This window comes from Nelumbo nucifera, chromosome 1 (assembly GCF_055504915.1).
Source record: "Nelumbo nucifera cultivar China Antique chromosome 1, China Antique-T2T, whole genome shotgun sequence".
NCBI classification, from domain to species: domain Eukaryota; kingdom Viridiplantae; phylum Streptophyta; class Magnoliopsida; order Proteales; family Nelumbonaceae; genus Nelumbo; species Nelumbo nucifera.
In genome coordinates, this window is record NC_142649.1 from 142084709 (window position 1) to 142098686 (window position 13978).

The following is a 13978-nucleotide window of genomic DNA, read 5'->3' on the forward strand; positions in this document are numbered from 1 at the left end:
AACTGACAAACAGGGCGGCAAGAACAGGGAGGCGGCAAGAAAGAATTCTGCAGGGTTGCTTAATTCTTTCTTCTCTGATTTCAGCACTCAAGAGGATCTGAATCTGTCTGTGTGTGTACTTAGGTTGCCGCCCCTTTCTTCCTTTGTTAATCTAAAGGATCAGCTCCTAATCCCATTAGGAGCTGCTTATCCAAATCATATTTGGATCAACCTTCTCTTCAGGTGATATGGATAAACCCTTATCTTATCTACAGATTAGATTAGCTTTCTCCTAATCTCATTAGGAGGTTTCTAGATCTGAATCACATTCAGATCTGGACTCTCTGAGTGGATAGGGTCAAGACCCTATCCTATCTGCTAATCCATCTCAGAATTCGCCCCTTTAATTAACTAAATAAAAAGCCCAGTTCGAAATGGGCTTTAGGCCCATTAAGCTTATATGCTCACTTAACCTTCCTAACTGCTGCCCAGTTGGGCTTCCTTGTATGGCGTGGGACCCAAGCATTGATCTACACATCAGCCACATGGGTTCGGCCCAGCCTTTGTTACAAGGCCTGGCCGAATACACTGTTAAAGACAGTGCACCCCCTGAAACCCATCAAATGGGCTCTATGGGCCCAACACTTACCCTAAGTGGTCCCTGGGCCAAGCCACCTTGTAACACCCAGGGACTGTGGGCAGATGCAAGATTAGCCCATCAGGTATTATCCTCAATGGTCTTACACTTAACCTCTCAGCCCATAATGATCATACACTGCCCGACAAGAGAGGACCTCTCCCTCGGCTGCAAGGAACAGTGTTGCACTCTCTACTTATATGGATCACGGGAATTAAAACCTTCTTGCAAACATTTTAGAAACCATAGTATATATACTTTTATATCTCATATAAAATATATTTTGCAAAAACAAATCTCAACGATTGAAATCGGCTGCCAGCAGTCTTGGTTTCCATCAATGAGAGTGCATCCCCGATCATTACCTTTGTCCGACAAAGGGGCTGATCCTGTCACTATGATCACCCACTCAGATGAATTCTCAGACAGTCCCAACATACCCAGGTTTTGACCCCCGCTAAGGATCTCACTGATTGGTATATCAAACACAGCCCAATCCGACACCTAGTGCAGTATCATAATCGAGTGTAGGGGTCGGGTGTAACTTTCCAGTTTTGCCCATCAATCTCCAAGGTCCAGGGCAATACTGAAAATTGGTCCAATTCAAATATTCAATTAATCCTACACTGTATGTGCCTAGGGTCTCACCCTGGTAGCTGAGACAGGCCACCCCAACCAACTTGGTGGCACCATAGTGTCAGCCTTGTCAGGATAGATCTCCCTAGACCGACCCACTGGCTGTGAACATTCTAAACTAACACGAGTCTCATTAAGTGTCCAGTTTAAGGGTATTACACAGAAACATACCAAGGGAACATGAATCAAATATGCACTTTTATTCATTTACAATAAACTCATAAAGTACATCATTCTGATTGAAACTAAGGGCATACAAAACTATCTAACAAGTCCGTGGTCCAATATCCACTATGTCCAGTACCCGAGGTGGATGAGTGACAAATTAACTAGTTCATCCCAAAGGCCTTTCAGCTTTGTGAAATATGAGGCAACCGGAAGATCTCCCTAGTTCAGGTTGGAAAGATCTCATTTGATTTGATAGATTCTTGCAACTTGCCCTTGAGAGAATCATTCCTCAAGTTCTTTCCACATATCTCTAGTCGACTCCATGTATGCAACACTTTCATGGAGATCCGAGCTAGAGAGTTGAAGATCCAAGCAATCACCATGAAATTAGCTTTGATCCATTCCTGCTCTTCTACCATAGACGGACTTGGCCTCTCGAAGAAATGCGCATCGCTCATTGCCAAGTGAAGTTGTCTCCGGTGAGTGGGCAAGAAACCAGATTGGCTCCAGGATTATTAGAGGGATGCAAATAATATGGGGAACTTGAAAACAGAGTTCCGGTAGATGTACCAGAATGTTGACCACCAGCCGATGAGAGTTCAATTCATCAGAAATGGGATGGAGCTCACACAGCAAGAAGGGATGCAGTGAATCTTGATTGTTGTCAAGGCTTTGATACCATGACAAACCGTCATGGTTTGTGATGAAGTGAGAAAAGGTCAGCGCGGGAAGAAGTTTGCGATGAGGTTTCAACAGAAGAAAAGCAGAGTTGTCAAATGTACTTCTCTGTTTCCATATATTAAATACAAGAGAGATTTACATATTTATAAGTGACGGGGAGGCAGGTTAGTTGCAATCTTGAATCTTGTACAGCTAGGTCAGCATATTTTAGTTTTAACTGCCTAATCGCCGTCTGTCCTTGCTAACAAAGAGACTCCTTTTTTCTTTCTTTTTCCTAGATGACCGCGAATTGGTGGGTCATGGGTCTTATGGCTGGTTTAGGACGACTCCAAATATCTGATTGATCATGCCTTTGAAGAGATGGGATTAGCTGAATGCAATGGCTGTGTAGGCTGTGGAACCAATGGTGATGTACCACACCAGTCATAAAAATCATGTAGCCCACAACCATTCAATCTCTCACTAAGCATTTTATAGCTGTTGAGTGATGAGTCCGCTACACAGTTATCCCATTCAGCTAGAGTCGTACAAACGGAAAAATGGACTGCATCCATGGAAAGTGCGGTGAAGATTAATTTTGAAAAACAAGACGGCAGCTGTGCCTATGGGTGGATATGGTGGCGGTGATCCTATTGGCTTATTTGGGCTTAGGTCCAGTGAATAATTAATTCATCTATATTATTCGGCGGAAAGACAAAGGAGGAGGACAGTACAGCTTTTATGTTTGGACTTGCAGCATCCCATTATCAGTGTCGTTGGCTCCATTCGATGAGCAATCAGGATAGAGTACTGTCTCGTCAACTCAAGAGCTATGGAGCATGTCAAAGTCAAACAAAGAAGAAAATAACAACACAACCTACTATTGCAACAAACAAGGACTTAGGACATGTCAACTCATAGAAAAACAGGTATGCAAACTTTTAATATAAACATTCCGTCGTAACAGAATGGCTGATTTTGTGTTTCGTGTGGTAGCTTTCTTGTTGCGCCTTGTGGCTTTGCCCAATGTTCTGGTCGATTTGTATATTGTTTTACCCATAATAAACAGTAAAAAGAAGCAAGGAAAAAAATCCGAATACGATAGAATAAATGTGAATGTGGTTGATCATCTGGGTGCAATATTTGAAATGGTTACATCGTTGACGGATCCAACTTTACCACTCGTTGAAGATTGATCTGAATTAATAACAGATCGTTCAACTGAAAATGCTAGCTTCTTGGGTTGAGGAAGAGCTATGGATTCACTACCCAGCATGACAACAATATTTGACATTGTAGGTCTGTCTGCTGCTGCTTCTTGAACACATAATAATCCGATATGGATGCATCTCAACCCTTGACTTGTTGGGCATGAATCAATTATGGAAGGATCTAAGAAATCCAAGCCTTTGCCTTCAGACCATAGTCTCCATGCCTGCAATTTTATTTAATATAGTCATATTTAGAATATACATGTTATATTGGAACAACTTAAATTATGATAAGGATCGATGATCAGAGAAGCCTACATATGTGAGGAGGCTTTTAGAAAGCTCAGGTAGTTGGAGACTATTGTTCTTTTTACCACATATGATCTCTAGTAACAGAACCCCAAAGCTAAAAACATCTGACTTCACTGAAAATAACCCTGCCATAGCATACTCTGGAGCCATGTACCCACTATATCAAATCAAGTTAAGTTGAATCAACACAACATGCAGGAAGAAGAGTAAGAAGAAGAAAAAGAAGATAAGGATGATCATACTATGTCCCCACGACTCTATTGGTTTTATCTTGGTTTTGGTTGCCGGCGAAGATCCTAGCCATGCCAAAGTCTGATATCCTTGGATTCATTTCCTCATCCAATAAAACATTGCTAGCTTTTAAGTCCCTATGAATGATTTTGAATCGAGAATCCTCGTGAAGATATAAAAGACCTCTTGCAATTCCATTTATAATACTGAAGCGCCTGCCCCAATCTAACTGAGAATGCCTTTGTGGATCTGACTAGGAAAAGAATCTGTCATCGATCTGCTGTACTTAATTAAAATTTTGTATGTACACGCTTAGAAATGCAAACAGACTTAAGAGATGAGGAGCCCATGCAATTGTAGAGACAAAAATAAGTGAAGTCAGGCTTACGAACCAAAAAGAAAGACATTGAGGCTGCTATTTGGCATGAATTCATAGATAAGCATCTTCTCTTCTCTCTCTATGCAACAGCCCAAGAGCCTTACCAGATTTTTGTGTTGAAGTCTTGCAATTAAGGTAACCTCATTCTTGAATTCTTCCAAACCTTGCACTGAGCTTTTTGAAAGTCTTTTTACAGCTATTTTCTTGCCATTTGGCAATTCACCCTAATAATAAAGCACCAATATGATTAATTAATTAAGAAAGGTAATCAAAACTTATTTGAGTGTTGAGCAGATCACAATCAAATCAATATAATTAGTCCCGAACCTTATAAACAGGACCAAATCCACCCTCTCCAAGTTTATTCTCCCAAGAGAAATTACTTGTAGCAACTTGTAGGGTAGCTAAATCGATCAAGGGCAAATCTTGAGAATGAACTTGCTTTCCGATTTGCATGTTTTTGTATGAGAAGTTTGTACTACCTCTTGTCTCCAAATCATGCAATAAAGTATGCTGCCTCTTTTCCTCTCTGCCTACAAAAGGAGAACATGTATAATAAGTAGAAAACAATCTAGTCTTAAAATGCCAACCAACTATGACGACGAAATTGGGTTCTTACCTCTAAGTTTTCTTCTTCTTCTTCTCCGGATGTAGCAGAAGCATGACGCTGATACTGGTAGCGATAGACTCGCCAGTACACTAGCCAGAATAACAACTTTTGTTCTTTTACTTCCACCCCCTGCTTTTAGAAACATACTTGAATTGCTACAGCACGTGATGAATCATTACAATTTTATTTATTTATTGGATGAGGATCAAAAACTACAACTTTTGTTCTAGTTTTCATTCGAATCTATTATTGTTTAAACCTGTGGCTAGAGGCTTCCAATTTTTGCTTCAACTTTTGCAAAATTGGTGAATATTAGATAATTAAAATCTTTATTTGTTGGATCAATGTTCATTCCAATTTTCAGTGTATCGGTTGGCATTAGTCACAGACTCACAGAGTTAAATATTGAAGGGGATACTGAATCGCAATTGTAGTTTCATGTGTTTGATCCCACATCTTCTTTTTTCTGGAATGACGCCAAGTGGCAAACTCAACTATCAGGTCATTAGCATGAAGTCCTGTTTCAAGGATGTCAAATTGTCAAAGCAGTTGATTCTACACCTCCAAGTTGATGACAATAAGCATATTACCAACCCTGCACCTTTCTTCCTTTTCTTTGATGGGCAGCGGTTTAACCAAAACAGAGAAGGATGACGCACCTTACCCTTTTATCAACTACCAAGTGAATGAATTGTCTAAGAGCTTCTAGATGAATCAGAAAGAAAAGAAACAAGGTGGAAGAAGACTTTAGAAAGAAAATATTTCTAAATACCCATAGAACTCCCTTTCCTTCTATTTCTTTTCACCTTTTTCTACATTTCTCTCGTATATACTTCCTATTGATATTTTTTTTTTTTTTTGCTTAACTTGTGATAATAGTTCTTCACGGCGAAATCTACCACAAAATGAAGTTTAGGTTAGTTAAGTGAAACACCTTTTATGGTATGGAGGGGTACATGGATGGAGGAGGAGGACACCTCTCTAAGTCTAAGTAAGGGCTTTGTTTTGTTTATTTATTTATTAGCAAGTGCTGGTTGTCAAAGAAAAAAGCATACTTCATTTTTTGAAAATTGAAACCATACATACCCTCTGAAGTGTTGTTTGTCAAAGCAGGGGACTGTGTTTCACCTGAACCTTGATAAAAACGGTATAATTCAATCTGAAAGTAACAACTGAACCTTAGAATTGTCGCCCCTCGATTTAAATAGCAGCATCTTTCATAATATTTGATGGCAGCCTGTAAGCATTCGTAACAGTCATTCCTTGATAAATCTCTGCTGCATTGCATGAGACCATGTACCGGAAACACCGTAAATTTTTGCTCCTTCATCGCAAACATGCTATTAGAAGGATCAAATGCTGCCTGGAACGAAAGGCTACCCATGAAATCTTTCACAAATGGAAGAAACCGATCTGGATCTGCCATCTTTGCGGTAGTTGAAAAATCTATAGTTACGAGCTCCTCCGTTGAAGAGAAGAATCTGTGATCGGAATAGCGTAGAAAGCACAACAAATACCATACTGCTGCACCTCTCCTGTTAGGACACAGTTGTTTGACGTCGTGAATGATTATTTCCAGACAATTCTGACAAACGTCAGGGGTGGCATCACCTCTGCAGAGAACGAGTCCATATACTTGGTCTGGATATTCGCCCACAGAGGTGTTGTAGAAGCCTGTGCTAATTGCATTAGAAGATAGAGAAGGAAGAAGAATGTTAAGATTGGTTTCAAATAGGCTATTAGGAGTGTAACTGGTTGTGTTTGAACAAATATTGTAGACTTCGGCATAACAGAAACTTATATTGATCAGTAGGAAGCAAGAACTCAAGAGTAGTAAACAGCAAGGTCTCATTTCCTTTACACAGGTTTGGGGGGCTAGTTGAAGTTAACTCAAAGAAACCTTGATAAGTTTATACATATAGCACTCCCTAAATTTCCAAGCCTGAATATTCAACTGATAGACTTGACAAATTTTTAGGTTATTCGTCCTGGTCTTCTTGTTGCAAGTTTCAAGGAAAGCAGTTAGGTTCAAATACGCATTAGAATTATATTAATCTCCATAAGTTTCAGACTTTCAGTTCCAACTCAAAACATATCACTCACGCAGAGGCAGAGAGTCAAAGTACATGGTCAACAACCGGTTGGGATTTCTTTAAGACTTTTTTTCTGTAGCTAGACTTTCTTTAAAACTTTGGAAGCAGACTCAATGAATGGTGCAGCAGATTGCTATCAAAGTCATTTTTTTTCTGCATGGTGTCGCAGATTGCTATTGGTTGGTGCAGAACATTTTTGTGCAGAGAAGATGTAAACTCAATTTTTTGCTGCTGGCTGAATTCTTTCTATTTACTACCAAAAATGGGTGGAGTGGCACAGGTTCCTCCTTCGTTAATTTTTCTCTTTGACTGTTTTAGGCTGGCTCCGAGTCTCTGTTTCATCATACCTTTTGATGCGGCACGATCCGGGCACTCTTAACTGTCTGTAGACTGGCTCCTTGTTGGCAACGGACGATACCTGAGAAGATGGAAAGGAAGGATTCCTGGGGATTTTACCCGGTGGGAATACTCCGATGCTTAAGTTAGAACACAAGAAAGAAGGAAAAGAAGAGTCGGTAGCTAAGAGTGTAGGTCGTGTTTTATCACTATACTCAAGAGATTCGAGGTCTCAAGAAGAAGTATCTTCTGCCTGAGGGCTTTTATAGGGGCGTTCTTGTTAGATCGGGCATAACCGCCACTGGGCCCCTGCCACAGCCGTTACCTGCCAGGGCTGCGCAGGTGGCTGTTGTGATGTACTCCTCGCCCGGGTGAGTGACACGTCTCCAAACGGACAGGCACGCCTCCGCCTCCTGAGAGACATGGGTGCAGACTGTCGAAAGGACAGGGACTACACCGTCAGTAAGGGACGTGGCGCAGTCTAATCGGTATGGCCTGTCAGATAGAAGCTTCCTGAGGAATGCTCGTGCGGCCCATTCGCGAGCTACTTTGCAGCGAGCTCGGAATACTTCAAGAGTACACTTAGTAGAATTGCCTCGGGATGACTTGTCTGCTTGGGAGCTCGGGCGAGCTGGTTTTCTTAGCTCGCGAGCTAAAGTTGCCTCGAAATATCCCTTTAGAGGTAGATTGGGGAACCCGGAGCTCGCGTTGTGGCGAGCTCCTCCTTTTGCGCGCTATGATGTAGCAAGCTACCTTATGGGCCCGTTACTTGGCTGTACTGGGCCACAATGCTGCGTTGTCGCTTATGCTGAGTCAGTGTCCACATGTCGCCATTTCGTGGGTCGGGCCAAATCGTTCTCCATCAATTGCCCCCCACTCCTTGAGCTGAGAACGTTGCCTTAGCGCAAGGAGTTCATGAAGCGTGATGGACTGATTTGACCGAAATTCAAATTTGATTGACTACTCACATTAAATGCATTCGCGGGAATCAAGAGATTTTCTGACTTTTTCGAATTCCGAAAATGTGCTGAAGTGGCTCTTAACTCCGGACGTCGTGCAACCGCCATTACCTTAATCATGGAAGACGTGCCGCCAATGACCTTCGGTTTTCAGAAGGCTGCTTTGATCCGAGCTGTCAATTCGGAGACGTGGGAGCTATAAATAGGAGGGCCTTCTGGGCCTCGTTTCCCTTCACGCCATCTTGCTATTTTCGGATCCTAAGGTCGTGCACTTGTCAAGTCTACTCGAGTTCCTCAACTTATTCGTCCTGTCCCCTTCCGGTGAGTCTTACTTACTATCAATCATGTCGGGATACCCGTACCATGTTCGTCACCAGGGCAGTGACCAGGATGATGATGCTCCCTCGAGTTCGGGGGGAGCTTGGGAGCAGGTTCCGGGGGCCAGGGAGGCCTCCGGCGAATGAGCTTCCACTTCGGGAGGAAGGAGCCCGATACTTTCAGCCCTTTCTCCATGATAGAGGGGAGACTTAGGTGTTTGATTAGCTATTTCCACCTTCCTAGGGACCTCCTCTACTACATCCCCACCGGTAACTTTCTGTGGGAGCACGATCCCAACAATATAGTCATTTACCAAACAGCTCGAGGCTGGCCTGCGTCTTCCCCTGCACCCCTTGATAGTGGAGGTGCTAAACCACTTCAACGTCACTATTGACCAACTCCATCCCAATGCCATCTGGAACTTGGTTGGGACGATATCCTTATGTTGGGAATACTGTCTTCCCTTTAGTCTGGACATCTTTTCCGCTATCCTTTGTATAAAGAATGCCACTCCCGGGGCTCCACCAGAGAGGCGCCTCTACTACTTCTCTCCTAGTCGTGGCTACAAGCTCTTGCATGAGCTCCCGAAGAAAATCCCCGCCTGTAAGCGGGATTATTTTTTGGTCCGCAACTCCGAAGGGTGGCCCTTCCCTACTTCTTGGAGGGGCACCATCCAGGACTCCGGGGCTGAGCTGGACCCTGAAACTCATAAAACGATGTTGTCCTAGGCATTAGTAGGCTTCCTCTGTTCGGACTACTTGGCCGAGGAGAAGCTCGTGTAGGCCGGCCTAAGCCCGGGTAGGTTGTCCTTTTAGGTCACGTGGTTTTTGTCACGACATTGTGTTCATATGCATATATATCTCATTCTTACCGAACTAATACTGTGATTTCTTCTTAACAGCCATCATGTCTGGTATCGACTCGTGCTGCCTTCTTTCAAGCAACCAGAGACGCAGGGTGAAGAGGTCGCGCGCTAACCGGACTCCCACCTCGGGGGGTACTAAGTTTGGATCTGCCGAGCCGACTTTATCCTCCCCTCCGCCTGAGATCCCATCACCTGAAATCCCGCCACCTCCATCCAAGGGAGCTAGTGGGGCTGGTCTCGAAGGGGGCGAGCTCCCATAGCAGGGGGTGCTCCCCGTAACCCTCTCCAGCCATCCCCTTACCCTCCGTTCCCAGTGGGGAACTAGGAAGGGGTGAACGACTACACCGTGGCTCGACGGAGGAGCCAGAAGGTGATTTACAATGACGAGGTCGCCCGTTGGGGGAATATGGAGCCCGGGGACCTCGTCGCATTTGCCTCCTCTCACTGCATGGTGGTAAGTGATTCTTTCCTTTCTTCTCTCATTTTGTTTCCTTTTTCTATCCTCTGATCCTCTTTTTGTTGGTAGGTGAATACCGCCATCCATGCTATGGCTCTCCAGATGCGCATCCACCGTGTCGACGCCATCGACCAGTGGGCTACCAATCTGAAGCTCCAGGGCGATCTCGACCGGATTCGGGGCGAGCTCCATCACACTCGCAAGGGGAGTGAATCTCAGGAGCTGCTCGTCTGTGACCAGGAGGCTCAAATTGCTCGGCTTTCTGAAGAGAGCACGCGTTACAGGGAGGAGTCGTCGAGGGTGGCGGCGGAGAGGAAGCTCCTTCGGCAGCAGGTGCAGGACTTGGAGTCCACTCTTCTAGATCGGACTCGAAATTTTGACCAGATGGTGGAGGCCGAATGAGAGAAGGTGGTCTGGGATTTCAAGGACTCACAGGAATATCACGACCTCTAGGTGGAATATGGCTTGAGTTCGTACCGCTCTGGGTTTAAGCTCTACCGGTGGTTTGTTCGGAAGAAGTTCTCCGGGCTCAACCTCGACGGCATCACTATGAAGGGCCTATCTCCCGAGATGGCAAACCAAGCGGAGGAAGAGGAGCCTGACTCTCCGGAGGACGAGGATGAGAAGGTGGATCCCTGAGGCAGTGTTTTTCTTGGACTTCTGGTGGCTCCCGAGTGCCATAAACCCGGTCTTTCAAAGATCTTTGGTTGGGCGGTTATGCCCTATGATTGTCAAACTTTCCCGAGCTACTTAGCTCGGTTATTGCCTTGTTATTTTTCTCTTTCTTTCTTTTTTTTTCTTTTTTTTTAAATGATAATGAAATTTCTCCCTTTTTCTTCCAAGCATGATGTGCTATCTTTATCTTTTCTAAGGCGATCTCAACACCCAAGCTATTAGAGCTACATACCCGAAGTAGGACTTCTCGATAGTCGTTGTCTCGGACTGTCCCTTAAATCATTTAAGGCATCTCTATGGTGCACGGCAAAGTGGTTACCACGTGTGCCCGAACTATACACTCGTCGGTTATTCATTAGTTTGATCATCGTACTGGAACGAGCTATGCTTGGCGGGGTTTAGGCCCAAGCTACTCACGCTTTTCATACATTGTCCCCATCATTGAAATGGCTGTCTTTCTTGATGCCGAGGTGTTGGTTAGCTCGGTGCCTTAGCCCGTAAGCCGGGGAGTGACTTGTGGTCTGCCCTTGAAGTTCGCCCATTTCATGGAGACGACAGGGTCTTATTGCGCCGAGGTCATGTTAGCTCAGCATTTTGGCCCTTAGGATCTGGGAGTGACTGATAGCCCACTCTTGGAGTTCGCCCATGCCATAGAGGCGACTGGGTCCTATTGTGCCGCGGTCATGTTAGCTCGGCACTTTGGCCCTTATGCTCTAGGAGTGACTCATAGCCTACCTAGTTGTCACAGATAATATCGCCTTAAGTTGACAATGTTCCATGCCCGAGGTACCTGTTTCCCATCGAGAGTCTCGAGCTCGTACGTTCCCTCCATGAGCACTCGTTTCACTCAGTAAGGTCCTTCCCAGTTGGACCCAAGCTTTCCAGCGCCGGGCTCAGGTACCATAACTTTACGAAGGACCACGTCGCTGACGCGGAGGTTCTGCTTCTTGACCCTGGCGTTATAGTACCGAGCTACTCTCTGCTAGTAAGCTGCAGTCCTAATGTATGTGAGGTCCCTTACTTCGTCGAGTAGATCGAGGTTGGTACACAGCTCATCTTCGTTCGTCTGGTCACTGTATGCTTCCAGTCGCAATGTAGGTACTTCGATCTCTGTGGGGATAACTGCTCCAGTGCCGTAGGTGAGGTTGAAGGGAGTTTCTCCCGTGGTGGTCTTTTTCGTGGTTCGGTAAGCCCATAGAACACTGGGTAGCTCATCTGCCCACAACCCTTTAACTCAGTCCAACCGTGCCTTCAGTCCACAGAGGATGGCTCTGTTTATGACCTCTGCCTGACCGTTTCCTTGAGGGTGTGCAACTTAAGTAAAATTTTGTCGGATTCCCATGTCTTGGCACTAATTCTGAAATTTGATGTCCTCAAACTGCTTGCCGTTGTCAGAGATCAGTACTCGAGGTAACCCAAAGCGACACACAATGTTCTTCCAAAAGAAGTTTTGGACGTTCCGAGTTGTAATCATTACAAGGGGTTCGACTTCTACCAACATTGTGAAGTAATCCACTACTACCACTAAGAATTTCCTCTGGCCTGCTGCTGGCAGGAACGGTCCGTGTATGTCGATGCCCCATTGCGCGAAAGGCCACGGGCTGGTGAGATACTTGAGGTCGGCAGCAGGTTGGTGGTGAATATTGCCGTGCTTCTGGCATTTGTCACATTTTCTAACGAGCTCAATGGCATCTGCCTTCATTGTTGGCCAATAATACCCTTGTCGAAGTGCCTTTTGGGTGAGGGCCCTGCCCCCCCAAGTGTCCGCCGCACAGACCTTCATGAGTGTCGCGGAGTATGAGCTCGACTTCGATAGGTCGCAAGCAACGCAGGTAGGGGACCATGTAGGATCTCCGGTATATCCGTTCATCTATCATGACGTATTTGGCTGCTTGGCGCTGCACCCTTCTGGCTGCATTACGATCTGCAGGGAGGGTCCCGTGTATCAAGAAGCTCGCAAGCGGGTCAATCCAGCTCGGCTCTACTTGAACGATGGGAGCAACCTCCTCTGCCTCCCCCCCCCCCCCCCCGAGAATGCTAGGCTGAGGCAGGTCCTTTATGTACGTGGTTCTCATGGTGATGTCACTGATGCTGGCTAATCTAGACAGGGCTTCAGCCTCAGCATTTTCCAACCTAGGGATTTGCCTGATGAAGTGTGACTGGAAGTTGAGCAGGGCCTCTCTGACTTTGGCTAAGTAGGCGACCATGGTTGGCTCACGGGCTTCGTACTCGCCAGTGACCTGGTTGAACATGAGTTGGGAATCGCTGTAGATAACGATGTGCTTGGCTTTTACTTCTCTAGCTAAAGCTAGTCCAGCTATCAGCGCCTCGTATTCCGCTTCATTGTTAGATGCCATGAACTCGAAGCATAGCACGTACTCCAATTTCGTTCCACCTAGGCTGTGCAGAACTATTCCGACTTCGCTGCCCTGTTGGTTCGAGGAGCCGTCTACGTGAAGGATCCAGGGCTCCTCATCCCAACTCGCGCTTGGCCTAACTAGGAGAGATGCCACACTAGCTACTACCTCACGAGGCTCGGACTGAACCGGCCTGGGAGCTTCGGGCTCACCCGAACTGGGGACCTCGTGCTCAACCGACCTGGGAACTTCGGAGTTGAATGTGCACGCGGCGATGAAATCTGCTAAGGCTTGGGCCTTAATGGCAGTCTACGGCTTGTACTGGAGGTCGTACTCACTAAGCTCAATGGCCCACTTCGTCAGCAGATCGGAGACCTCGGGCTTAAGTAAGACTTGCCTCAGAGGTTTGTCAGTGAGGATGGTAACAGTGTGAACCTGGAAGTACGGGTGGAGCTTCCGAGCTGCTATTTCCAATGCGTATGCTACCTTTTCTATCTCTGGGTATCTCGTTTCTACTCCCTGCAATACTTTACTAACATAATAGATGGGTCATTGGACCCGATCTACTTCTTTTATTAGTACCAAACTGACCACTTCGTCGCACGCCGAGAGGTACAGTTCTAAAACATCGCCCTCCTCAAGCCAGATTAAGATCGGCACACTAGCGAGGTATTTCTTGAGCCCGTCAAACGCAAGTTGGCAGTCTTGGGTCCATTCGAACCCTTTGCTCTTAATTGCCTTAAGGAATGGCAGACAGTGGACCACCGACTTAGACATGAAGTGGCTCAGGGCGGCTATGCGGCCATTCAACCTCTGAACCTCCTTCAACTTTCGGGGTGGTCTCAAATCTAAGATGGCCTTAATCTTATCCGGGTTGGCCTCAATGTCGCGTTGGTTAATGATGTACCCTAGGAATTTACCCGAGGTAACACCAAAGACACACTTGTTTGGATTCAACTTCATATTAAACTTACACAAAATTTCAAAAACAGAATGCAAGTCTTGAATTAATTCATGCAAAAATTGGGTTTTGACGACCATGTCGTCTACATAACATTCTACTTTTCTGCCAATTAATGGCTCGAACAATTTACT

General features: G+C 45.4%; 1 protein-coding gene across 1 annotated transcript; it reads right to left on the minus strand.

The window, feature by feature from the left end:
- Window positions 1–560: 560 nt before the first annotated feature.
- Window positions 561–6690, minus strand: LOC104585709 (cysteine-rich receptor-like protein kinase 15). Its single transcript, XM_088894517.1, has 7 exons — window positions 5910–6690; window positions 4833–4952; window positions 4541–4746; window positions 4227–4437; window positions 3846–4083; window positions 3610–3760; window positions 561–3515 (listed from the first exon to the last, which is right to left on the minus strand). Exons 1-7 carry the CDS (start codon window positions 6673–6675, stop codon window positions 3207–3209), a joined length of 2001 nt encoding a protein of 666 aa, XP_088750643.1. The 5' UTR covers window positions 6676–6690; the 3' UTR covers window positions 561–3206.
- Between the last annotated feature and the right edge of the window lie 7288 nt (window positions 6691–13978).

Excerpts from the sequence above, each read along its gene's own strand:
- LOC104585709 (XM_088894517.1), bottom strand. The coding sequence starts at position 6,675 with ATGAGACCTTGCTGTTTACTACTCTTGAGTTCTTGCTTCCTACTGATC. Across the intron at positions 3,761-3,845 it reads AATAGAGTCGTGGGGACATA|TGGGTACATGGCTCCAGAGT; the intron begins GTATGATCATCC and ends GATTTGATATAG. Across the intron at positions 3,516-3,609 it reads CTAAAAGCCTCCTCACATAT|GCATGGAGACTATGGTCTGA; the intron begins GTAGGCTTCTCT and ends ATAAAATTGCAG.